The 27,926-nt window shown below is 37.0% G+C and overlaps 2 protein-coding genes across 2 annotated transcripts; both read left to right on the top strand.

Moving 5' to 3' along the window:
- Nucleotides 1-7: 7 nt before the first annotated feature.
- Nucleotides 8-15,306, top strand: epn1b (epsin 1b). The gene is made up of 9 exons (XM_053638508.1): nucleotides 8-936; nucleotides 3,593-3,686; nucleotides 3,923-4,078; nucleotides 6,257-6,385; nucleotides 8,066-8,177; nucleotides 8,504-8,667; nucleotides 8,777-9,353; nucleotides 9,923-10,045; nucleotides 10,930-15,306. Exons 2-9 carry the CDS (start codon nucleotides 3,618-3,620, stop codon nucleotides 11,037-11,039), a joined length of 1,440 nt encoding a protein of 479 aa, XP_053494483.1. The 5' UTR covers nucleotides 8-936; nucleotides 3,593-3,617; the 3' UTR covers nucleotides 11,040-15,306.
- Nucleotides 15,307-19,506: 4,200 nt separating this feature from the next.
- On the top strand, nucleotides 19,507-26,669 carry si:ch211-232m10.6 (uncharacterized protein LOC572203 homolog). The gene is made up of 6 exons (XM_053638925.1): nucleotides 19,507-20,280; nucleotides 22,591-22,785; nucleotides 24,094-24,141; nucleotides 25,323-25,481; nucleotides 26,079-26,190; nucleotides 26,276-26,669. Exons 1-6 carry the CDS (start codon nucleotides 20,085-20,087, stop codon nucleotides 26,667-26,669), a joined length of 1,104 nt encoding a protein of 367 aa, XP_053494900.1. The 5' UTR covers nucleotides 19,507-20,084.
- The last annotated feature ends 1,257 nt before the right edge of the window (nucleotides 26,670-27,926 follow it).

Raw genomic sequence — 27,926 nt, 5'->3', positions numbered from 1 at the left:
ACTCGATCTGACGTTTCTTCTGAGGTGGAGGAATGCCAAAAAAGTTGCTTAATGTCTGTTGTTTTTTGGACATCTCTCACAGTATTACAGTTAGTCGATCTAAGACGATGACAGTGCATTTACAATTATTATTACGCAAATGAGTGGTCTAAGCTAGTTAACCCCACACCTGTACACCCCTGATTCTTCTTCTTGTTGTTGTTATTGTTGTTGTTGTTGTTGTTGTTGTTACACCTATAGCCCCCTTGGCACCACCACTGGAGAAACTGGTTCATCTTGATTTATACACACATTTCATTTTTCAACCCTTTTCAACAATCAGTATATATTCATTATTAATCATTCATCACCAACCAAAAGCTACGAAACTATACAATTAATACTGATTCAGTGCCACATTGCTGTCCCGGACTGGTGAGCGAATCAGAACGAATCGTTTAACCGAGTCGTTTAACGACTCAAATGATTCAAATACGTAATCTCTAACGAAGACAGTCATTTAAATGTTACAAAATTGCGTTAGCCCTCATCTAGATGCACAGTAGGTGTGTGTGCCAGTTTCACCCTGATTGAGATGTATTTATAAAAGTATTTATTTACTCCAAGCTTTTGTGGTGAATATGTTTAGTGTTAGCACCGTGTATAGTGAAATAACGACAGTGTATATTTATTTATATTGACATAGTGATATGCAGAAAAGTACCCAGGCACATTTGGGGTAAATTTAATCGATTTGAGACCCCAGGGAGGGGTTTCAGCTGGCCCTCTATACAGTGTTTATGTGTCAAGGAGGAAAAGTCTCTGGCGCTGTTTGTTTTTTTTCCCGCAGGTAGCAGCTAACGGAAGCGGAAATTATCCCTGGATTCGGGGAGTCTCAGCTTCTAGTCGTCCCCGCCAACCATCCATCCACCCGTCCATCCATCCACCTTCTCAAAGGTTGGTATTAATAACAATATTATTTATTAAATACTACAAACAACAACCGGTGCAACTACCTGTTTTCTGTTTATCCTCCTGTCCAATGGAGGCTTTTATTTAGCCTGAAAGCTAGCTCTCTGGTCGCTTCTCCATAATGCAGGTATATTATCGAATGACACAAAGTGCACCATCCGGGTTTAGTGATGCAGTGTGTGTTCCTCATGACGAAAAATGTATGCAGCTAAATCATTTAGACAGTATGTTTATTGTTAGTGCTCAAGCTGCTAGTGTTTTCTGCACTCTGCTCTATTGATACGCAATTTCCCTGTATACCTGTATAAATATAGCTCAGTCTAAGTCCTGGTAAAGCTGGTTATATCATAAAACATCACAAGCTTAATTTGGATATATTATAAAACCATGTGCAGGTGATGCTGGTATAGGTTTTGTCATCTCTATAGCTATTAAATTATGGTCATCATTAAGTCCATCTATTGATTCAATTATTTAAATTATTTATTATATAGTAATAATAATACAATTTATTATTATAATCATAATAATAATAATTTGTATATTAATATGACCGAATGAATGTGCCGATCCTACTTAAAAAACAACAATAGAAACCATCACAGAAATTCTAATGGTTTCCACTACAAATACTATTACAAACCATCAGCTGTTAACCATTAAAACCATTACCAAATGGTTTCCATTATTAAGGACATGGGTCCTTAATGGTATCCACCAGACATAAAACGCCACCAATAGAAGGCAACAAATTGCCAGTAGACAGTTTTAATAAAAACTAATACAATTCCTGTTATAAAATTCCCAATATAATTCCCCATTAAATCTATTATAGATTCTATCAGCAGCAGATTTGGGAGGAGGAGAGGAGGGAGTATTTTAATTAAATACTATAACTATATAATACTGTCTTTCAGTTAATAAAACAAAATACCTAACACATGATACATTTCTGAAATCTATAGAAGGAAAAATATTCATATTCTCTATTCTGTGTAGCTCACCCTTTCTTTCCCCAAGACAGACTAAAAACCATTTTTTAATGACATGTCTGGTAATTTGGGGTACGTATTTTCAGCGGTTTGGGACAGCACACCTTCAGATGTGATGCCGTATGAATCATGAATTAAGTCATGGTATTTCATCGCTTCATCTCAGGGTTTCAAAAACACCTGTCTCAGTTTACCTGATGTTGCAGTGTACCTGAATTCACTCTAGTATAGGATTCATATGCACTCATTTACCAGTTTATTAGGTACACCCAGCTTATACCTATATTTATTGACCTTTTTATCAGGTACAACTGCTATACTGACTGTTATAGGGGACTGTTCTCTAGTACACCCACACAAAAGAACAAGATACTTAACACTAACATAAACTATGATGAGATGTGAAAACAATGAAAAGGTATCTATAGTATCCAAGTTAAGAGATTTGCCAGATTCTTTTTCAGCATAGGATCCAAATCAGTGCTTTACATTATTATACTTGTGATATTAAATGGGTTTGTAGATGTAAATGACACAAAGAGTCATTTACATCAGTAAATTAGTCAATTAAAATAAAAATCTCTAAAAGGTTTGCTAGCTGTCTGGCTTATTTACAGGTTGACCGATTGATGGGTTTTGCCGCTTAATTGTCACTGATACCTGATTGCTGTAACTGTTTGGCCAAAACCCACACCAATAGTTTTCCCCGGTTGCGTACGTTGCGCAGCGGCTGAGAAGAGTCCGCTGTGATTATACAGTACGAGAGCGGCCTCTAAAGGCGAAATAAAAACTATCACTGACAAATTTTGTTGTGTTATTTGAAGTGTTTTTTTTTTATTATTCATTTTGGACGTCTCTTTTTATTTGTTTTTTTGGAGTGTTACTTTTTGGTTCAGTTTGGATGCATATATTTTGTTTACTTTAGTATTTATTTATAGTTTATATATATTAATATTTACTTTATTTTAAAAAAGGATTTTGGACCCTTCAGCGAGACTTTTTTTTAACAATCCCTGCAATACTTGCTTATCTCAAAATGAGAAGTGTCCCTTGACTAGGCCTGTGTTTTTTTTTTTATTCAGATAATGTCTATTATTTTTTGACAGATTGTCTAATGATTTATTTATTTTTTTTATTACAAATAAGAAATTTGACAATTTTAAATAATGACATAACAAGCCAAACAAGAAACCCGAACAAGCCAATATTAGACAGGTTACATTATTATACTTGCGATATTAAATGTGTTTGTAGTCATCAGAATCATTTTATTTGCCATATACATTTACATGTATTAGGAATTTGTTCTTGGCATTTTGTTACAGCACGGTACATTCAACACACACATCTCAGACAAAGCAACACAATTACAGTCCTAATGTACAAATATTGCACCAAATATACAAATCTTGAAGAAGCATGTCCTTTGAACGTTGAATCCGAAATGGATCGCTATTGACAAAAAATACACAAAAAGACACAGGATGAATCTCCGTGACACCGTGGCTGCCATATTGGGCCCAAGCTGTCAGCTGCGTTATACTGAATGGTAGTTATATATATTGAAAAAAATTCTATGTTTTGTTGGAAAAAAAATTCCATGTTGGTTTGCTTACACTGTTCTTATTTTATCCTGTTTCCTTTTCCAGAATTGTAGGTAAAACACCAGGTACCATGACCCAGTCAATGATTCGTAGAACCCTTAAGAATCTCGTTCAGAATTTCTCTGAGGCTGAGGTGAAGGTAAGGGAGAACTGTTGTCACCATTTTTGCCCTTGCAAAAAATCATTAGCTCGGTTTCAGTCAGTTCTCATAGTCTCCTTAATGATCTAACTTTCTTTTTATCTCCTACACTAAATGTGGTCTGTTCATTCAGTGTTGTAAGATTTTCCAGTGAGGCTCATTGAATCACATTTCCAACTTAGAGCTGGAGTTCAGCTCATATTCTTTAGTGAGGGGACTTCACTTGTGTTTTCTAGGTGAGAGAGGCGACCTCTAATGACCCCTGGGGGCCGTCCAGCTCACAGATGGCGGACATCTCAGATCTGACCTACAACGTGGTGGCGTGCAACGAAATTATGGCAATGTTGTGGAAGCGCCTAAACGATGACAAAAACTGGAGACATGTATACAAGGTGAGGTGGAGGGCTGAAAGAGGGCAAAAGAAGATGGGTACAGATTAATCAGAATATAATTTGGCTATCAGTGTCGTTCACTGTTAAATTATTTGTTGTTTTAAGGTTGCCTTTAATTGCTCTATTCAGCGACATTTATAGTATTCAGTGCTGGTGCAAATAAATTTACAATATTATAAATAATATATTATTAGCTTGCGGTTCAGTTTCTGTGTTGTTGTGTATACGATCAAGGTAGCGTAATGGTCATGTGGTAGGGGCATGATGAATCAGGGAAGGATATGCAGTGATCCAGAAGACCCAATCAGAGGGCAAATGTGGGCAAAACCACGCCTTTCTTTCCAAAAGTCTTCGTTTTGGTCTGTTTACACTGATACGCGAGCCCGGAGTTTTCAAACTAAAACGGGGTCTTCAGCGTTTCCAAAAGTCTCCGTTTTCGAGGGTGGAAAACGCCAGAGTAGTGTAGACGACAGGCGTATCCATAGCAAAAATTTTAAAACGAAAATGTACTACTGTAAACGGGGCCAAAAACTCATTTGTCAATTAAAATAAAAACACCTAAAAGTATTTCTAGCTGTCTATTTCATTTAGAGGTCGACCGATTAATCGGTTTTGCCAATTAATCAGCACCAATAACATTTTTCGTCTGCTGTGGGAGCGGCTGAGAATTATACATCGTATATCTTTTATTTACTTTAATATAATTTTATAGTTAATATATTAATATTTGTATATTTATGTTAAAAAAAAAAAAAAAAAAAAGTATTTTGGACACTTCAGCAAGACTTTTTTTTTATATACAATCCCAGCAATATTTGCTTATCAAGATGAGAAGTGTCCATAGACTAGGCCTGCGGGGTTTTTTTATATTCAAATAATCTGTCAGTATATTTTTTGACAGATTGTCTAATAGTTTTTATTGCAAATAAGGAATTTGACCATTTTAAATAATGACACAAGGAACAAGTCAAACAAGAAAAGTGAACGAGCCAATATTAACCAGGCTAAACCTGACATGCCTCATTAAACCATGACGTATATACACTGGTGTTGTAAAAGTGACACTTTCACACCAAGTAGGTGCTTCCATTTGTCCATGTATATACATTACTGACGTGCTGATATGAGAGGCTGTAGCACTAAAGGAGTGGACAAATCATATCTAGTCATTAGCTAGTAGAAATTGCAATGCACCAAAGTTCAATAAAACATACATCTTATGTTATTGCCCAGAAACTGACTAGGCTAAAAAGTGTTAGCTAACATAATGTAATAAGGTATGGCAAAATAGTTAGCTAGTTACACAAGTGAATTAATACAAACTAAGGGAAATGAACGTATTTGACGTATTTGATTATTACCCTCTTGTTCTATCCTCACTTCATACTTTCAGTTCATCATTCGATTCTGTCCTACATATCGGCTTGGACAAATTTTAACCCGCTCTTTCTTAAAGTTTTCCCTTAATTTTTCTTGGTTCGACTGACGTGTGTTTAAAGTCCTGTTGAGATTAAGGTCAAGACACATCTTCTGCTGTGCTTCAGGTCACAGACAGAAAAGCTGACATTGTCCTTTACAATCCGCTCGTAAAAGTTTGAATTCATAACTGTCATCTCATGGCCTCAAAACAGACCCAAACTATGATACCGCCACCACCGCGTTTCAAACTTTAGATAAGGTTCCTATGTGGTGTTTGGTTTTCACAGCAGTTTCATAGCAAACATAGCAGCTGTCAAACATTTTGAAGTTAAAAAATTCAAAACTCGTGTAAGATTCTAAATTGTACTTTTACCTGAACATTTACACACGTTTTCAAAACAAGACCTGTAACATCGGATCATTTTGTTTAATAAATGAATGAAAAAAAGTATAGTGGTGTATATGTTGGGTTCAATATTTTATGATTGAAATAATGGTCTGATCTAGAGCTGTGTTAGATTTTAGTTTCTCTGTTCCTGCTAGGAAGGTGTTAACTTGTAAATACATTAAACACCATGTCCTACCACTTATAGGGCAAATTATTTAGCACTAATTCAAAAGAATAAACAAACTAATGCAGCTGGAATGTAACTTTTATGGAGAATTTTTTATATCAAACCCAATAATGTATTGAATATAATGAATGTAAATATCTTTGTTAGCCGAATAAATAATTTCTTTCTCTTTCTTCGTTTGCAGTCTTTAACGCTACTAGAGTATCTCCTGAAAACCGGTTCTGACCGCATTCCAAAGCAGACTCAGGAGAACATTCATGTTATTAAACCTCTAATAGAGTATCGCTTTACGGACAAGGACGGGAAAGACCAGGTACCTGAATTAATGTGTTCACTGATATTATGGGCTGCCTGCTTATATCACAGGTGTGTGACAACAATAATCGTTGCTTGCATTTGTTGTTTCTAAAATTACAATGTAAAAAGAAAATGTTTCATAATTTCACACAAGGTTACATGGTATTTTTTAATTAGTGATACTATTGAATGCAATTTTAGCTTAGGAATGGCACAGCACTGAATGTGTACATCAAGTGAAATAGTGTACATCAAAATAAAACACTCAGTCCCCTCCAAAAATATTGGAACGGCAAGGCCAATTCATTTGTTTGTGCTCTACACCAAAGACATTTGGGTTTGAGATAAAAAGATAGATAAGAGATGAGAGTTTAGGATTTCAACTTTTATTTCCTGGTATTTTCATCTAGATGTGTTAAACAACTAAAAACATAGAACCTTTTGTATCAGACCAAGCAATTTTTAGTTGAGCAAAAGTATAGGAACAGGTAAGTCTTCAAGTAAATTAAAGTACTTTCTCCACACTTTGGCCTTTCCATCACTTTAGTAAAGGTTAATTTTGGTTCCAGAACTTTTGTGGCTCATCTCTGTATTTCTTTGCGAATTCCTATCTGGCTGTCTGATTCTTACTGCTGATGAGTGGTTTGCATCTTGTGTTATGGCCTTGATATTTCTGCTCTCGAAGTCTTCTTTGATCGGTGGATTGTGAGACCTTCACCCCTGCCCTTTGGAGGTTGTTGGTGATGTCACTGACTGTTGTATTTGTTTGTTTTTTTGTCACAGCTCTTACAATGTTTCTGCCATTAACTGTTGTCGTTTTCCTTGGCCAACCCATTCGGTGTCTGTTGCTCAGTACACCAGTGGTTTCTTTCTTTTTCAGGACATTCCAAATTGTATTGGCTATGTCCAATGCTTGTGCAATGGCTCTGATTGATTTTCCCTCTTTTCTCAGCTTCAAAATGGCTTGATTTTCTCCCATAGACTGCTCTCTGATCTTCATGTTGGTTTATCCTTTGTAACAACAAATGCAGTCTTCACAGGTGAAACCCTGAAGAGCTTTTTATTGCTATTGATATAAATTTCTAGCTATGCTTATAAATGGCTAATATGATGGAACTCTTGATGGAAGTCATGTGAGTTGGTGAAGTTACCACTGGAAGCACAAACATTGTATTAGCTAAAGGTTATTTAATAGCTAGCTAGTATGTTATATTCAAGTCAGGGACACAACTGTTAGCTGATGTTTAAGCTTATTAGCATGCAGAATATACTAGGGAAATCCACCGTAGCAGTCGGCCATTTTGAACAGACTTCAGGGTCATATTTCAAAGTCAAGGCCGGTGTTTTATTTCTGCACAAGCACTGACACTTGTTCAAACAAGTATCTCAATTCAATTATGAACAAATGGACAAATTTCCACCAAAACAGATACAAATTCACAATCCATGGGCTGTTGTCTGCGGTAGCAATAAACTGACTTTAAAGAGGTCTCCTATGTTTAATTTAAGTCAAAATTGTTCTTAAATGTGACCTTTGGGTGGCCGTGGGTGGTCCGTATTCATGTAGACTTCAGTTCAAACTGGACTGCATCATTTTCAAAGTGTAGAGATATTGTAAATAAGATCATTGTAAGTAGTATTAGTTGCTGGGAGATCTATCTGTGGAATTTTAGTAATAATAATGTCTTCTCTTCAGGGTGTGAATGTCAGGGAGAAAGCCAAGATAGTGATGCTACTTATACAAGATGAGGAGAAACGTAAAGAAGAAAGGGAGTTTGCCATGAAGACTAAGGACAAACTGGCAACTGGTAATGTTTTCTTTAATAACAGTGAGTCCAGCAATTCAGCATGAAAGAGTTATTAGAAAATATCTTAATTTTTTTAATCACTCTGTTTTCTGGAAATTACTGTACAAGTGCCATGAGGCGGTGGTTTTAATATCTTCTGAAGGCCCGTTATTTTCTCTTTAGCTCTCTTACCTCCTAAAAAGAACTCTACATACAGGATATACTTGTGCTGTGATCTGGGACTGAACAGAAATGTGCAGAAATACTGGCACAACGCACTACTTTTGGAGTTTGATTCAAAAAATGTTTTTGTTTAATCTTCCTTCGGTATTGTCTTTTATTTTCAGCCTCCTCAGAGGCCAGTGACAAAGTAAAGACTGAGATTCCTCCGTATACGGGGCTGCCATCTTTAGACAACATCCCCTCAGTGGCAGATTTGACAGCCAGCATGGCAAAGAAAAGAGAAGAGAAGAGGATACTAGAGGAAAAGAAGAAAGAGGAAGAGAGACGTGTGAGTTCTGTATTTGGAGGGCACATCTAACATGAGATTTGACCATGTTGTCTTTTTTTTAGAGCATGAATATTATGCAAATCGTGTAACGTATGCAAATTTCCGTTAGGCAAAGGAAGGCGACACAGAGCCTGACCTGTGGGAACAAGCAGCAACAGCAGCACCTCCTGCCAGCTCCGATCCCTGGGGAGCTCCAGCTGATGCTCCAGAAGCCGTAGGTCCTACTATGAATGACCCGTGGGGCACAGCAACAAATGACACCCAAGATTCAAATATGGGTTCCAGTGATCCTTGGGGTGAGTCGGCGGATAAAGTGAAAGACACTGCTAATCCTTCCAGCGATCCATGGGGTGATTTACCAGATGAGAAGACATCACCTCCTGCCAAAAATTGTCCATGGGGTGACTCATCAGACCCTACAGAAGACAAAGGTTCAGCTACTAATGACCCCTGGGGCATGTCAAATGACTTGTTAGCAAATTCACAGCCAACAAAGACAGATCTTTGGGGTGCAGTTTCTGCAGAGGAGTCTGCTTCTACAGCGTCAGACCCCTGGGAGCCACCGTCAAAGCCACCTATGGCTAAGTCAGATCCATGGGGTGGGGACAATGGAACTTCAGCTGTGTCACCCACTGATCCATTTAGTGAAGGGCCCAAAGCTGATAAGGACCCATGGGGCACATTAGGTATGTAAAAGAGATGGGGGGAAAAAACTATAAGACATGCTAAAAGATAAGGCTTATTGCTAAGGTTCTGAGGATTTGGGGATTAATGCCCTTTCAGGTAGAGAAAGGCTATTCCTTATACTGTGATCTCTCAGAGCTTTGGTTGTGAAGGGCTATGGTGTATCTTTTGTATGGCCTGTCTTTTGGGATGCTAGCTAGAGCACTAGAGGTGTATATCGGAACTGGGATCCCATGGGACCCAGTAACAGAAACAAAGTTGGAGTGCATGATCAGATATGAAGCTCTTAGGACAAAGAAAGGCCAAGTTCAATAACATGGGTGCATATTGGAGAAGAACCTGGGTTTTAGATTAGCTTGATGAGTTTTCTCATTCAGTAACTGCGCTCTAAAACAGGCCATGACCAAAAAGAAGAAAAGAATGCTCTAGTTTTAGTACTTTCCAACATAATTAGATAAAGGCAGAGTAGAAGTCCACTTTCTTTTTTTTTAAAATTAATTTATTTATTTTATTCTATATCATAATACTTTTTAACAGTGAACTTTCTGTGCATTTTCTCCCTCGCTTTTAGCCTCTTCACCACTTCCAACTAATGATCCCTGGGGTGCTCCAGCAGCTCTCACTGATGCATCAGCAAATGCTGACCCCTTTGGTGATGGAGGAAACTCAGATACTTGGGGGGCTCCTGCAGAGAGTAGGATCAATGAATAAATAGCCTTTTAACTTTCTTGTAAATTGATCGTGTTAACACTTTGCATTCAAGTTCCCTTAACTAACACCGGGCCTCATTTATCAAGCTGGATATGAACAGATTCATTCTTAAATCATTTGTAGGAGAAATTTGATATTCATAAAAATCCTGTAATTTAAAAAGAAGAAAAAAAAAGTTTGTATCCTACTCGTGCTCTTCGTCAGTGTGTGTACATTTACACATTAAAATACTATCTAATATAAACCTTGACCTGATCATGCTTGTTGCGTCCTCATGCTTATTCAATAGGTCAGGGAGTACCACCGAGACAATTTTGTGAAATCTAGCCCCAACACAAACCTACAAATTAAGACAAATAAAACTAACCATTCAAATCTGACAAACGGAGAACATAGCCATAAGTTGTAAACAAATGCCCCAGCTGATGTTTTTGGAAACACTAAAAAATTTGTCCACATAAATGAGCAACAATGTAATTACAGCATGTTCCTATGTTGATATTCCTGTAAATATTGGATCTCACTATTCATCCTCAGTTCGAATTTTTCCAGTTAACAACCACAAGCATGCTAATTAAGCTGTTGGTTCAGGTTGGACATTGTGGACTTCATTTTACTCTGTATGAACACTGGTGTATATTATTATTCTTATTTGGCATATTGGGGTTTAAAAAAAATCAATTAACAAATGTGTTTATTAATGTCAGTTAAGGGAAGCGTAATGTAAAGTGGAACAGTGAGCTTTTAGTTCTGGAAATTGTTTTCTGTTCTGTCGCCTAGGCCACAACCTGAACTGTTTATAAACTGCCTTTTTTCATATTTTATATACCTGTCACATTTTATTTCTGTTCCTGCATTTATCCACAGGTGACGTATCCTTATCTGTGCCCACTGAAGACTCCAAAAAGCCATCTAGTTTCTTGGGGGAAGGAGCCTCATTGGTGGATCTCGACTCTCTCATGTCGAGAGGGAATTAAATTACCCAAGTGTCTACTTTGGGCCCTTCAGATTTAATAATGTTTTGTGGATAGATGTTATCACTGTAGGTGTAACTGTCCTCTTCTTCCCTTCCGTTTTCATTTCTCCCATTTCTCTGCTTTCTGTTTTCGTTTCTTTCTCTCCGCTTCCTCCCATCTTGCCCTTTTTGCTTTGTATTAAACCAACGTCCCATGGTTGCACCATATCAAATGGCAACGTTGGGGTGTTTTTCCATTTTCCATCTGAAATGTTGTTTTTTATTTTATTTATTTACCCCTGTGACGGTCTTCTTTGATCTTCTCTTGCATGCTTAAACCCATCAGATCACCTTCTTTAGTTTGCTCCTGCATAAAAAAGGATATACAGAATGGTACAACCCAGCACTATGGACGCCTTAATGGGGAAATGCCAGTGTTATCACCTGGAGAGTTCTCTAGGAGTCTCCACATAGTTTGGGGGACTAGAACGGTGAAATCTGTAAGGGGATATTTAATTTTTTTCTTTTTTTTTTTAGTTTTCCACTCATCCATAGACATCTAACTTTCACGCATTACCTTACTTAATTCCAGCTTAGAGCCAACTGAGTCTGTGTATATGTGACAATATTTAAAATCAATAAGCAGCAATATGCTTTACGTATAGCCTTGTTTTCCCACTGTGGTAGTGTGGAAATTATGAAACTTGGTTTACTCTTCTTGGGCTTTCTCATTTAGTGTTCTTTTATGGCATTAGTGACATATCTGACAAGTACAGTTGCAAGTTTTAGCATAAATATTGGTTTGTTTGTTTTTATTTATAGGGATAAATTTTTATAATTTAATCTGGTGAGACTTTGGCTCATTGAAAGCTAAAACACCTGAATCCATGAAGCCCTGATTAACTTTCACTCTAGAGGCATAGATTAAATCTCTCCATCACCACAGTGGACTTGTGTCATAGGAGGTCATCGATGTATCAGTATATATCGATACTCGATATATCAGACAGTATATAGAAGGGTATTCACTAGAGGTCGACTGATAACTTGGATTTTACGGATCAGGTTATACAGGATCTGTAAAATGGGCGGTACCTGCCGATAACCGATTAATCAACCGATAGTTTTTAAAATTGATACTGAATGAAAACATAACAATCAAAATATTGCTGAAGTTTATTACAAAAAGAAACAGTACTGACTACCATGAAAATGTACTGAACTTTTTTAAATGAAATAAATATATAAATATTAATATATTAACTATTAATACATATTAAAGTAAATATAAGATATATATCCAAACTGAACCAAAAAGTAACACTCCAAATAACAAATAAAAATAGAGACACAAAATCACTTCAAATAACACAACAAAATTAGTCAGCGATTGTTTTTATTTCGCCTCTAGAGGCCGCTCTTGTAGTGTATAATGACAGCGGACCCTTCTCAGCTGCTCGGCAACGGACACAACCAGGAAACACTATCGATGTGGGTTTTTGACGATAAGCCAATAGTTACAGCAATCCGTGATCGGTGACGATTAATCGGCAAAACCAATCAATCCGTTGACATCTAATACGCACAGAGAATTTTAGTGGAAAGTTCAATGCTATACTTTCATAGAAGTTATCTTCGCTCACCCACATGGCCCCAATGTTCCTCATCAAGTCCAGCGTGAAATCGGGAGCTTGTTGTACAAGGTTAACTAAATGTTTTTCAACACCTATGTGACATTCTATATCCAAAATAGGACGCAACAAAAAAAAATATACTCTGAAGACAGTGTCAAAGTTTCAGCGATGCTTCTACATGGCACAGAAAGTAAGAGTATGAAAGCAGTTGAAACACTTCATCTGTTAAGTTAGAAGAATTTACTGTTTCTAAGCAGTTGTGTATTTATATACATGTATATTCTAGTCTGATTTTGGAAACTCGAATATTTATGGAAAATCAAAGTGTTACAGAATTCATTACCTGTCTATATAGGAATTCTTTCTTAATAACTGCCCTTTTACAACATAAAATAATCTGGATTTTTTTTCTCCCTTTAATCCTTGCCAGAGCCACACTAAACCATCGTCATATGTTTTAGAGTCAACTGTAAGTTGTAAGCCACACAGTTTTGACAACACGTTTATACTGTTGAACTGGTATTAAAAAGAAAGTTGAGTTGACGTTCTCAAAACTTGACGCAAGATTCCCGCAGTATTGATTTCTCCTATGTAAACGTTGCACTGTCGACAGCTGATGCCATGCTAAAGCTGTTTGCTTTTCACCCTACACCCAGGCTGGTAGCCTCACTACTTTATATATCAAGTGCTTTATAATCAGTTAAACTGTTTTGATAGAGCTGTATAGTAACACTGATCAACACAATTTTTATTTCTTAATCTGCCCAATATGCATTTTAATCCAAGAGATTATATATCTGTCTGTTCTTGTCTATTAGGGAGAAACCAAACAAATGAAACCAAATTGTTTGAGAACAGATTTGTCAGGCCGTTTCCTGTTTTGTTTTTTCAGTTAGCTATTTTTCAAATGCAGGAGATGTGACCTCAGCGAAGGATTTACCTTAATTTTCCATTAATTCATCAAGATTTCACCTGTTTTTGTAACACAGGGTGCCTTATATCCTGTGTAGGTTATTATGTTAACCAAAGTACAACTTACTGTCAACTGTATGGCAGGTGTTTGGTATAGCTATCGAGTAAATACACCTAGTAAAGTAGTCGATCTTTAAACCTGCACATTCTGCATTGTGATGTCTGAATGAGCAACTCATTCATTTTCAAATTTCAAATTAGCATTGAATGACGTATTCAAATGTAAAAAAAAAAAAAAATCCATATTTTGTCATTGAGACAAGACATTATCTATCTACATTTATTTATTTATTTATTTATTGTGCTTTTGTATCTTATCATTAATGCTGGACATGCAGTATAATTTCATTTCACTATTATGAAAGGAAATCGGAATGATTGCTGTGCTGTGAACATAAGTTGTATTTTGGATGGTGAATGAATCTATTTATTCTGTTGTGAGTGTTGTTATCTTGTGAATGTGTACCCTGGACAAATAAAATAAAGAAAGGTATGAATTCAGATCTAAATCTTTCCGCTCTGTATTGTTTCTGTAGTTTCTATCTACAGGGCCGTGCACATGTATTCACACCCTCTATGTAAGGCGTTGTATGTGCTGTGTTCTTCTGAGATGTAATAATGTCATCCCAGTGTTTATGATGGAATAAAATGGTTGCACTATGATCTCAAAGGGACAATTCTCTTTTTAAAAGAGGTTTGCTTATTGAGGAAAGGATTCAGTCAAAAAGCACTGCTCAACTGGCAAGTGATTTAATAGGAACAGCGAGTAGAGTAAGTGACATCTGCGTTTAGATCTAAGGATAAGACCGATATGTAGAGTTGGAAATCGTGGGTGAAAGTGCACATTTGTTGATTAAGAGGCTCATGCTTGTGATATGAAGGAAAAACTTGAGAGCAGCTGTGTGATTCTCGGTAACCAAGAATGTCAATGCGGGATGTCGGCAAGAACAGTAAGGTGGCCAAACACTTAGCTAAAACAACTTATATTGGTTTATCCTTTAATCCGTCACCTGTATCTCTATACAATATACATGTGGTATTTAATCTTATTTGGGTTGGGGGGAGCTTTTGTTCATCTAATACTTTCATTGTAGAAAGTTAATTGAGAATAAACCAGATTTAGGGAGTTGTGTTGCAGAGATCTATACTGAGTTGCCAGTTTATTAGGTGTTAGATAAGGATCCTAAAATTAGCAATAGTGTAATATAATATAATAAAGTAACAGTAATGCTAATTTGTTATTAGTGATGCACATCATAAACACATAACTGTGCTTATTTTACAATATAACGATTATATTGTACTGTAATGTACTAAAGACCAGTATACAAATCTAGTGGAAAACCTTTCCAGAAGAGTGGAGGTTATAACAGTAAAGCCATGGTTTTGATATGGACACATATGAGTGTGATTGTCAGGTGTCCACACGGCCATAAAGTGTAGTTTGCATTTTAAGCATAGGATAACTGTAAATGTAAGAATTTGATTACATTTGCATTTACAGATGTACATGCTACTGTCATATGTACTGCTTTTTTTTTCTTCTTTTTTTTTATTTTTTTATTATTTAAATGCTATTCCACCAGAGACTGAGACCTGGTTGGAGGAAAAGCCAGAGGAAAAAGGATGATGCAGAAGATGTATCAGACGACAGCAGAAGGAACAGATGGCCTTAAAGGATGGATTAAAGAATCCGCATAGGGTTGTGATAAAAAAAAAAAAACTACAGTGACAAAGTGAAAAGAGAGAACGCGTAAAAGGTGACGAGAATTCAGGAGGTTGGAAGAAACATAAGCTGGCTCGTGTCTGTCAAAGAGGTGAGTTCCTTTTGATTTTTGGTGAATGATTTGTAACTGGTACTCATGAAGTATATTAGTAGGCAAACAACGAAGTCCGTGGTGCTTTATGCATTGTATGACTGATTGCGATATCAAGTTGTAGGTGGTTCTTTATGTATTATAATAATAATAATGTTGATAATTATAAAAATTTGTTTACTTTATGAAAGTCAGTGAGGATTTAGAGTTGTTTTACTGCAATAAACAACAGCCAAGTTGCCTCATCTTCCTATCAGTTGTGCTTCTGATAGATTTTGATATCTAGTAGTTTAGCAGTGAGCTGGTTCAGCCAGGTTTCACTGAGTAGCAGAACATTCATTTCAACATTAAATGAAAGAAATTAAATCCATCTCTTGTCCCTTTAAACATCCACTGGCTCTTAGGCTCTTGTGAAACAGGTACAATAATATTTGCATATTTTTACAAATACAATACATTTACACTAACAGTGGATTCGCATGTGAAACTTTACATTTTGACATGTGATGTAATTTGTAAAAAGTTAGAAAGACAGACAGACAGACAGACAGACAGACAGATGGATATCTTGTGGGGAAATTCTAGCAAAATTCATTCCTATTAAATTCATATTCATCAAATTAGGGATAACTTGTAAACTGTTTCAAATCTGGAACATATTTTAAGCATTGATTAAAACCTCATTAAAAGTCTGTCAATTATTTAGGCCAGAATTACTAGAATTACTATTATCTATGCTCGTCAGAATTTTTCATCTCTGATGGATCACAAGGTCAAGGCAAAAAAAAAAAGATTCAGAGCAGGTGCATTTTTACATTATGCACATTTACTTTAATCTGAAAGATTAACATAGTCCGTAAAGGATTAAACAGAAATTTGTCGATAATGACTGAGGCGTGGACTAATCCATACAAAACACATAAAACCTTAATCTCTCGAGGAAACTGATCACTCAAAGGATGCAAAGAAGAAAGATGTCATAAGAACAGAAGGTCAGACAAGTCAATGTTTGTATAATGGTAAATGTCTTCTAGAAGATTGTGTATACGGATGTAAACAGCACTGAGATGAGAAGAGTTATTCGAATGAAAAATCTTAAAAGTGCAATTGTAAATTTCTTTCTGTGTGACACCTATGTGCAACCAACAGTACAAAATATAAAATAATTAAGGTTTTCATTTTACTCTCTCAAAATTGTGCGATCAAACTCATATCTGGTCCGTGTATGTGTTCATTTGAGTGTATAACCTTAAAAATGCTTGATTCACAGTTAAAATAATAAATATCGATATCATGAATTATTACAGCATTTATAGTGACTACAGTAGTAAAATTCACAGCAATAAAATTAGAAAATAATAATCATAATTGTAGACACAGGAACCTAGCACTAAGACATAGGGCATGCAGTTTGAACAGTGTTAATAGTGAAGTTGTGAATACGACCAATGCATTGAAATGAACCTTTCTTAGCTCTAAAGTCCTTCAATGGAGTCAAAGGGACATTTATATACAAAATAATTGCTTTGTATCATATAGAATTGCACAGGCGAACAACGTGGTTTATTCAAAGACGTTTAGATGTCATTGTGGGTTTTTTTTAGATTATTATGTCATTTCATATCAACGTATAATAAAACTAAAACAGGCCACCCTCTATTTTACTTATTTTGTTGTTATTTGTTTAGTTTTTTCCCCCCGAATTATTGGCTTATTTACCTTCTGTTAAATTCTTGAAAACAATTTTTTTATATATATATTTTCCAATTCAGACACTGAAACCTTGAGTATCAGTTGAGACCGATACACATCCAATAGTTTTCTTTAAAAGCTACTAAGCTTTAAAAAACTTTTTTTCAAACTGAAGCACTTTCACCCAATTAAATGAAACCCTTCCATGCAAAATCACTTACACTGTAAATCTTATAAATATAATAAAGTAAAGCCAGTCAAGTCTCTTTATATGTAAACATTTCCAGTCCAAAAATAAATTTCTGCTACAAATCCAATAACAATCTTTGCTGTTTGTTACAGAATCAAACATCTGATATAATTTCTCCGACATCCAATCCACCATTTTTTGCCAAGCCATTACTTGGACATCCATCCATCCAGCCATTCATTCATCCATTTTCTGTACTGCTTAGCCAGCACAGTGTCACGGGGAGACTGGAGCCTATCCCAGGCTACTCAGGGCACAAGGCGGAGGACACAATTAAACAAAAGAAACGAAAATTAAACAAATGGGACAAAATATTATACTTGGTTATTTATTTATTGAGGGAAATGATCCAATATTACATATCTGTGAATGGCAAAAGTATGTGAACCGCTAGGATTAGCAGTTAATTTGAAGGTGAAATTAGAGTCAGGTGTTTTCAATCAATGAGACGACAATCAAGTGTGAGTGAGCACCCTGTTTTATTTAAAGAACAGGGATATATCAAAGTCTAATCTTCACAACACATGACTGTGGAAGTGTATCATGTCATGAACAAAAGAGATTTCTGAGGAGCTCAGAAAGAGTTGTTGAAGCTCATCAGGCTGGAAAAGGTTATAAAACATCTCTAAAGTGTTTGGACTCCACCAAATCCACAGTCAGACAGATTGTGTACAAATGGAGGAAATTCAAGACCATTGTTACCCTCTCCAGCAGTGGAGACCAACAAAGATCAGTCCAAAGATCATAGTATAACACTATGTTATAGTCTGCAAGGTCACAAAGGAACCCAGGGCAACTTCTAATCAACTAAAGGCTTCTCTCACATTGGCTAATGTTAATGTTCATGAGTTCACCATCAGGAGAACACTGAACAACAATGGTGTGCATGGCAGGGTTGCAAGGAGAAAGCCACTGCTCTCGAAAATGAACATTGCTGACCATCTGCAGTTTGCTAAAGATCACGTGGACAAGCCAGAAGACCATTGGAAAAATGTATGTGGACAGATGAGACCAAAATAGATTTTTTTTGGTGTAAATGAGAAGCGTTATGTTTGGAGAAAGGAAAACACTGCATTCCAGCATAAGAACCTTGTCCAATCTGTGAAACATGGTGATGGTAGTATCATAGTTTGGGCCTGTTTTCCTGCAGCTGGGCCAGGACGACTTGCCATCATTGATGGAACAATGAATTCTGAATTATACCAGCGAATTGTAAAGGAAAATGTCAGGACATCTGTCCATGAACTGAATCTAAAGAGAAAGTGGGTAATGCAGCAAGACCACGATCTTAAGCACACAAGTCATTCTACCAAATAATGGTTTAAGAAGAATAAAGTTAATGTTTTGGAATGGCCAAGTCAGAGTCCTGACCTTAATCCAATAGAAATGTTGTGGAAACACCTGAAGCAAGCAGTTCATGTGAGGAAACTCACAAACATCCCAGAGGTGAAGCTGTTCTGTACTGAGGAATGGGCTAAACCAATGGAAATGTTTAGTTGCAGTTATTGCTGCACAAAGGGGGTCACACCAGATACTGAAAGCATAGTGAAAGGGTTGCCATACTTTTGCCGCTCACAGATATGTAATATTGGATCATTTTCCACAATAAATAAATGACCAAATATAATATTTTGGTCGCATTTGTTTAATTGGGTTCTCTTTATTAACTTTTTTTTTTTTTTAAGTCTGACAATGTTTTAGATCATGTTTATGCAGAAATGTATAAAATTCTAAAGGGTTCACAAAATTTCAAGCACTACTATATCTTACACCTAAAAGGAAAAACTCAATTTTCAAATTCAAAAAACCTCATCTACATAATATAAGATGAGATAAGATAAGATAATACTTTATTAATCCTCAGATGGAGAAATTAGGGTGTGATCCCAACATCACAATATCCTTATTGACCAAATAGCAGGAAAACAGCAGGGTCCTGGGATAACTGAGTGGATAATTATGGTGAATTGAGTTTTCACAGGTGGGATTTAGGTGGTTTCATTTATTAGCACTGATTGGTGACTCCAGTGTTCAGTAATCTGAGATGGCCATGTTCCTAATGAGAAGAACATAATGCATTGAGAAATGTGTGTAGAATTTTGCTAAATGAATGCAACTGCAAACTATGTTGAATCACTGAGAATGTGTTTATCATTGTGAAGGAAAATTATGTGATTATAGGGATTTTAGCATCTCATAAGGAATCAATTATTTGCTGTATTCGTTTAGTTACAGCGTGTATCCAAATGAGAAAAACTGTAATGCTTTAAACCACCCATATAGATGGCATGTTTATTTATTCCAGTGTCCATCTGAAGACACACTAAAGCCTGTTGTCATCTAAGCACATCTGTCTGTTCTGTCTTGTCCTCACTCTCTAAATCCTCTGTTTCTCTTCCACAGATTTGCTGATCTTTGATACTGAGATTATTTCACTATTTTTATCTCTCTCTCTCTCCACTGCTCAGACCACTCCTCCTCTCCTAAAAAGCTCTCCTCATATAACGTCCTACCATCATCTCATCCGTAACACTTTCTCTCTATCTCACGTTCACTTCTAGCTCTTGTTGTAGTTCTTTTGTCTTTCCTGTGTTCACCACTTTTGTAGAATTTTTTTTTTATTCAGGTGTAGCCACAAACCTATAATTTTTTTTCAAGCACACTCTTGTGCTTTCGTTTGTTTGTTTGTTCATTCATTCATTATGCTGAAGCGCATGTCCAGACGCAGCCGCTCCCTGCTGTCCCTCTCTCTAACCTCTCTGGCCCTGACGCTCTCTGTGCTGGCCTTCTGCACCTCCTTTTGGTGTGAGGGGACACATAAAGTGGTAAAGCCACTCTGCCTGTCTCCTGTGAAAATGAAGAACTGTGGCCAGAACAATACCCAGCCCTATATCACCGGTAAGAAGTATTCAAGTTCAGCCAGTGTTTACAGTGCTGTAGAAGTATTTTAGTTTTTTATTTAGTACTGCCCTGAATAAGCTATTATACATAACAGATGTTTACATATAGTTCACAAGACACAATAATAAATGAATTTACACAAATGGACCAGTTCAAAAGTATACATATGCTTGATTCTTAATACTGTGTGTTGTAACCTGGATGATCAATGACTGTTTGTCCCTTGCTTGTCCTGAGCAGTTAAACTGCCCACTGTTCTTCAGAAAAATCCTCCAGGTCCGGCACATGCTTTACTTTTTCAGCATCTTCTGCATATTTGACTATATGATTTTGAGATCCATCTTTTCATACTTAGGACAACTGAGGAACTCGTACATAAATATTACAAAAGGTGCAAACATTCACTGATGCTCAAGAAGTCAACACGATACATTAAGATCCAGGGGTGTGTAAATTTTTGAACAGGATGATCGGTGTGAATTGTTATTATTTTGTCTCCTGGGAAACATGTAAATATCTTATGTATGTAGCTTCTGAAGGGCAGCACTAAATGAAAACAAACAGATCTTTTAAGAAAATAATAACACGAGTGTGTGCAAAGGGAAACATACAGTGCCCTCCACTAATATTGGTACCCTTGGTAAATATGAGCAAAGAAGGCTGTGAAAAATTGTCTTTATTTTTTAACCTTCTGATCTTTTGTTTAAAAAAAATCACAAAAATACTCTGTTCTCATGGATATCAAACAAAACACAGGTTTATAAAAAAATATATTTGTTAAATATAGGTGTTCAACAGTTATTGGCATTCTTTTAGACAATACTTGTGCTACCTCCCTTTGCCAAGATAACAGCTCTGAGTCTTCTCCTATGATGCCTGATGAGGTTGGAGAATGCATGGCAAGGGATCTGAGACCATTCCTCCATACAGAATCTTTCCAGATCCTTCAAATTTCAAGGTCCACACTGGTGGACTCTCCTCTTCAGTTCACCCCACAGGTTTTCTATGGGTTTCATGTCAGGGCACTGGGATGGCCATGGCAGGACCTTGATGTTTTGTGTTGATTTTGATATATGTTTTGGGTCATTGTCCTGCTGGAAGATCTAACCACAGCCCATTTTAAGTTTTCTGGCAGAGGCAGTCAGGTTTTCATTTAATATCTGTTCATATTTGATAGAGTCCATGATGCCATGTATCCTAACAAAATGTCCAGGTCCTCTGGCAGAAAAACAGCCCCAAAACATTAAAGAGCCACCACCATATTTAACCGTGGGCATGAGGTACTTTTCCATATGACTACCTCTCGTGCGCGCCAAAACCACCTCTGGTGTTTATTACCAAAAGCTCTATTTTGGTTTCAGCTGACCATAGAACCTGATCCCATTTGAAGTTCCAGTAGTGTCTGCCAAACTGAAAATGCTTGAGTTTGTTTTTGGATGAGAGTAGAGGCTTTTTTCTTGAAACCCTTCCAAACAACTTGTGGTGATGGAGGTGACTTCGGATTGTAGTTTTGGAGACTTTCTGACCCCAAGACGCAACTAACTTCTGCAGTTCTCCAGCTGTGATCCTTGGAGATTTTTTGGCCACCTGAACCATCCTCTTCACAGTGCTTTGAGACAATATAGACACACGTCCAATTCCAGGTTGATTCATAACATTTCCAGTTAACTGGAACTTCTTAATTATTGCCATGATGGTAGAAATGGACATTTTCTTATAGCCACTTCCCAGTTTATGAAGCTCAACAACATTTTGTCGCACATCACAGCTATATTCCTTGGTCTTATCCATTGTTATCCATTGTTATGACTAAGGGAATTTGGCCTATGTGTTACCTCATATTTATACCCCTGTGAAACAGGAAGTCATAGTTGAACAATTTCCTGTTCATAGTCACCCAGGTGTACTAAAAAATGTAAAATATCAATGGGAATATACTTCAAATGTATTTTTTTCATATGTATTCATAGGGGTGCCAATAATTGTTGCGCACCTATATTTAACAAAAAAAATTTGATAAATCTCTGTTGTGTTGGCAACTGTTTGTTATGCATGAGAGCAGAGTATTTTTGAACATTTTAAAAGGTTAAAAACTAAAGACAATTTTTCACAGCCTTGTTTGCTCATATTTTCGAAGGGTGTCAATATTAGTGGAGGGCACTGTATCTCTGTAGAGGAAAACCTGTAGAACTATAGTATGTACAATAGAAATTCAAATTGGACCATGTGACATTGAAAAGCTTTCAAATAAGTAAATAAATAAATAAATAAATTCCCCCCTCTATCTCCATTCAAACCCTAACATAGAGAGCCCAACTTCAGACACCAAAAAGCCTGAGTCCAATGTGACAACTACCCCAAAGCAGATGGAGGAGCAAGCCCTCATGAAGGCAAAGAAGCTGTCCAATACAGTCCACTATGTCTGGGAAACAGGAGAGGACAAATATATGCTTAGATACTTTCACACTGGTTTCTGGCTATCCTGTGAGAAACATCACAACGGTGACGGTAAGAGAGTTGGATATTTTTGCTTCTCCAAGAAGATCAGAATTAATATACCTCCTTCCTAATTAATTAATATACAATTCAGGTGGCACTGTGTTCAGTGATGGTTAACTGAGTTGATTTTACAGTGGTGAACCCTTTAGAATTTTCAATATATCTGCATGAATATGACCTAAATCATCATCGGATTTTCACACAAGTCCTGAAAGTAGATAAAGACAACCCAATTAAACAACAAGACTAAAATATTATATATAAAAAGATATGTTTAAAAAACTTTACGCAATTATAAACATTATACAATGCTGTGAAAAAGTATTTGCCACAATAGTGGTAAATAGTTTAAGAAATTAAAACAAAATCTAAGATAAAACAAAGGCAACATGAGTAAATGCAAAATACAGTTTTTTAATAATAATACTAATTGAAGCAAAAATTTTATCCAATACCAACTGGGCCTGTGTGTAAATGTATTTGACCCCGTAGTTCCTAATTCCCCAAATCTATTAAACTGTATTCATAATGGGGTTCAGCTGAACTAGACACAACCAGGCCTGATTACTGCAAACCCAGCATGAAGTTGGTTAAAAGGTCTTACCCAGTAACACTCTATGCCAAAGTTGAAAGAAATTCCAGAAATGATGAGGAAGAAGGTGATTGAAATAGATCAGTCTGAGAAGGGTTACAAAGCTATTTCAAAGGCTCTGGGACTCCAAAGAACCACAGTGAGAGCCATTATCTCCAAATGGAAAAAAAAATCGGCACAGTAGTGAACCTTCCCAGAAGTGGAACACCTTCCAAAATTCCTCCAAGAGCACAGCAACGACTCATCCAGGAAGTCACAAAAGAGCCAAGGACAACATCAAAGGAAAACCACTGCCAACACAGAAGAACATTAAGGCTCATCTGAATTTTGCCAAAACACACCTTGATGATCCTCAAACCTTTTGGAAGAATGTTCTGTGGACTGTTGAGTCAAAAGTGGAACTGTTTGGAAGACAGGTGTCTCGTTACATCTGGTGTAAACCAAACACCGAATTCCACAAAAAGAACATCAGACCTATTTTCAAGCATGTTTTGCTGCTTCAGGGCCTGGGCAACTTGCAGTAATTGAGGGAAACATGAATTCTGCTCTCTACCAGAAAACTTACTGGCATTGTGCATTCACTTCTTTTGCTAAACTGCAGACTCGCATGAATGGTACAATCCCCCAGAAATTTTAAGCAACCGAATGCAGTTTTTTAATAGTATTGAACAAAAATAATTAATAAATTAAATCAGCACATAATTGTGTTTCCGTTTCAGGAGAGAAATGTCGAAGTTTCATTGAATTGACTCCCGTAGAAGCCCAAGGTAAACACGTATGTGACTACACTTCTGTGAACAGCAGGGGTGGTGAATATCACCTGGATACCCTGTTGTGTGTGTGCACATGTCTACCAAATACCTTCACCAAAACCACTGATGTAGTGTTTGGGATAAATACTCTTGTCATACAGAAAATGTTCTCTTGGAAGCATCTCACCATGTTCTGCTGTTGTTCAAAGAACCACAGGTACATATGTAACTAGCATTCTTTTTAAATCCTGTTAGCCTCCAGGTAGTAAATAATGTGCCATAATGTCATGAAGAACCAACCCACCTTAGGACTGACTGGAAAGATGTTTGGAGATAACCTCTGCACCCATTCATCTGAGAGGAGCGATGTTAGCCTTATACAACCTGGAGAAGGTGCACAGTGTTGACCAGGTACCTACAGTGCAGACTTCCTGGAGCGTCATGCATCTAAGTAAGGACCATTAGGCGGAAATGCATGTCAGTTTAGGGGCTGTGATCAAGGATCACCCTGTGTCTTACTTCTGTGGCAGATGAACAGTTGGTCTGATGAAAGAATCTTCTCTGCCTGGTCCAGATAGCACCATAGGGTGGGTACTTTGCATAACAAGAACTCTCAGCTAGGTCAAACGATTGGTTAACAAAACCCCAGAGTCAAGCACAAGTTCATTAGTAGTCTTCCTAGCAGGTTAATGAATCAATCCAACTCCAGCTAGTAGTAGTTCCATATGACTCCAGAAGAATAAAGTACATTCACTACATCCGTGAAATGTGAAAGGAGATGACAAGAGAGATAGAAGTCTGTCTCCAGCTTTGGAGGATAGTTTGCACATGAAGTTTCACATTTGTATGAAGCAAGAAGAAGGAGGAAGAGGAATGCTGCTGTATGATAATGGTGTTCATATCAAATACAGTTAGTTTGTGATTTTGTTGACGATCTTTCTTGGTATGCTTGTATTGACGCACAAGAGGGTACCTGGGTAATGTTCACCATACCTGGCAGTTAGGATGGGTGCAATAGAACATATTTTACAAAGTGCTTGTGTGATTCCAACTATATATTAGACACCATCTATAACCAGAATGGGTTTATGAGGTTACCAATATGGTAATTTTCTTTTTAACAGTGGATTTTTAACAATAATAAAGAAGAATGTCATTATCTTACATGTCTGTTTTATATATCTATATATTTTCAGGGGTTCTTTGGCTCTCCTTGTTCTCAGAGTTCATGTATATCACTCTGCTGGCCATGGGATTCCTAATGATGTGGATGGAGTTGCTGTTACTTTGCTTAAATAAGGAGATGTATGCACTCAAGATCAATGCCTTTGCTGCCATTTGCACCGTTCTCTCAGGTGAGGTATTGGGTATTCAGTTTAATACCTTGATGATGGTAATGAAGGTAACATACACTATATAACCAAACCTTTGTGGACACCTGACCATCACACCCAAGCTCCACTCTTCTGGGAAGGCTTTCCACTAGATTTTGTGGCGTGGGTGTGGGGATTTGTGTTCATTCAGCTACAAGAGCATTAGTGAGGTTGAGGTCAGACACTGATGCTGGGATGTCGAGGAGGTGCCAGTTCCAGTTCATCCCAAAGGTGTTCAGTGGGGTTGAGGTCAGGGCTCTGTGCAGGACACAAGTTCTTCCAACTTCTTCCAGCCTTAACACACCATGTCTTCATGGAGCTCACTTTGTTTCATGCTGGAACAGGTTTGGGTCTCAGTTCCAGTGAAGGGAAACTGTAATCCTACAGAATACCAAGACAGTCTAGACAATTCCATGCTTCCAAATTTGTGGCAACAGTTTGGGGAAGAACCACATAAGAGTGTGAAGATCAGGTGTCCACATACTTTTCACTATATAGCGTATAATGCTTGGCAACATTTAATCATGTCCTTTTATGTCCTTTCTGTTGTAAATTTCCATGCCATTGTCTTTGTTTTAGGAATGTTGGGGATGGTAGCACATATGATGTACACTACAGTGTTTCAGTTGACTGTGAGCATTGGTCCTAAAGACTGGAGACCGCAGACCTGGGACTATGGCTGGTCATTCGCGTAAGCCTTAACTTTTTTGTCTCATTCTCTTTTAAACATTTTCCATTTCATTTGGTTCAACACTAACAGCTACATTTCCGTCCAGTCTGGCTTGGATTTCTTTCAGCTGCTGCATGGCTGCTGCTGTCTTCACCCTCAACTCCTACACCAAGATGGTGATTGAGATGAATCACCGTGCTCGTATTCGCCTGGAAGAGGCTGCCAGCCATGCCCCCCCTTATGAAGATATAATCATGGCTGATGCTAGTGGCAGCATCTACTCCATCAACCTTCCTCTTCAGCACTGCCAGCAAGCAAAGGTGATTGACACCACATGGCCCTCTAGGAAGGACGGATTGCCTGGGGTGATGATGGAAGGAATGAACTCAGAGGGACTGGTGCTGTTAGGACGGTGTGGGACGCAGGGGTGCGAAGACTGCAAGAGAGAGATAGATGCATTGGAGAAAGAAGGTGACAGAGAGGACGAGGAAATATGCTGAGTGGACATGGGTGGATGGAAGTAAAAAAAAAAAAAAATAGGAAAAATGTGGGGTGGTGGAATGGGATGTATACAGAAGCTCTTAAAGGCGAGATGGGAAATAAAGCTTGTTCCCCAGGCAAATTTCCATTTTGTCCATAGTTTGAAAGTCTTCATTATTATATTAAAATATGAGAAATAGTAAAAAATAAAGAAAACATTTCTGTATCCAAACTTGAGTATTTGATTGAGTATTGTGGGGGTTTAATGAAAACTTTAAAGGTCATAAACGAGCAACCAGAAGATGTTTTATTTTCTAGAGAAATCCGGACACTTGTTAAATGCTGGAACACTTGCATTCTTCAAAATGTAGATGGTGTAGAAATACAAAACACTTTAGTGACATCTATTTGCAAACAAAACTAACTAATAATAATTATAAGATTTTCATTTGACTCACCCTTGTGTTTGGGAATACTGTATACTATATCTGGTCATTTCAATAAGTAGATACTGGTATAATATAATCCAATACTTAAAAACAACATGATCTGGGTCCTTCAGAAATATTTTGTCCAGTAGAATTATTGGCAAACTTCATGAAAATGAGAAAAGAAATACCATGCATACATTAAATAAGATATGGTATATTGGTAAACAACATAAAAAGTAGGGTTTCTTTTGTTTTCCTAAGCCTCATTTCAAAGTTATTTGCACCTGTTGTCTGTGCCTATTCATATAATAAACAAAACTGAAGAACACTTATAAGCAGCATTTATTCTATATACTCAAACTTGCCAACGTGTACTGCCATCTTCAGTTTAGACCATAGACTTTCAAATGGGGTCAAATCCATACAAAGACTGAACTGTTCATTGAAAAACATTGATTTTTGTGTTCTCTTAATCATTTGTGTGCTGACTTCAATATTTCGGTATATCTGGGCTCATTCAAATATGTGCAAATATTCATCTATGGGCACCAGGTTTGGGGTTAAATATTCTGCCACTTTCATATTTTATGAATATTCACAAGAGGCCTTGGAAACCTGCAAAACAGCCCAAAAGCATTCATGATTTTATTAATGATGCTTTTCTTTTTACGTAGTCCACTTTTTAAAAAAATGCTCCGAGTTAATTACTAACTTGTCTATTTAATTACTAACCTAGTTAATTCACCCCGCACGTTGGTATGTCAGGTCATGTATTTTATTTGTGGAAAAGTCTGCATTTTCCCCTTCAGTATTTTTTGTTTCTTTTAATACCAGTGATAGTATAAT

The sequence above is a fragment of the Ictalurus furcatus genome, chromosome 12, assembly GCF_023375685.1.
Source record: "Ictalurus furcatus strain D&B chromosome 12, Billie_1.0, whole genome shotgun sequence".
In the NCBI taxonomy this organism is placed as follows: Eukaryota; Metazoa; Chordata; class Actinopteri; order Siluriformes; family Ictaluridae; genus Ictalurus; species Ictalurus furcatus.
The sequence above is the reverse complement of the archived record's forward strand: the minus strand, read 5'-3'. Positions and strand labels throughout refer to the sequence as shown.

Excerpts from the sequence above, each read along its gene's own strand:
- epn1b (XM_053638508.1), top strand. The coding sequence starts at position 3,618 with ATGACCCAGTCAATGATTCGTAGAACCCTTAAGAATCTCGTTCAGAAT. Across the intron at positions 8,178-8,503 it reads TAAGGACAAACTGGCAACTG|CCTCCTCAGAGGCCAGTGAC; the intron begins GTAATGTTTTCT and ends TTTTATTTTCAG. Across the intron at positions 10,046-10,929 it reads TTGGGGGGCTCCTGCAGAGA|GTGACGTATCCTTATCTGTG; the intron begins GTAGGATCAATG and ends ATTTATCCACAG.
- si:ch211-232m10.6 (XM_053638925.1), top strand. The coding sequence starts at position 20,085 with ATGCTGAAGCGCATGTCCAGACGCAGCCGCTCCCTGCTGTCCCTCTCT. Across the intron at positions 22,786-24,093 it reads CTGTGAGAAACATCACAACG|GAGAGAAATGTCGAAGTTTC; the intron begins GTGACGGTAAGA and ends TTTCCGTTTCAG. Across the intron at positions 25,482-26,078 it reads CATTTGCACCGTTCTCTCAG|GAATGTTGGGGATGGTAGCA; the intron begins GTGAGGTATTGG and ends TCTTTGTTTTAG.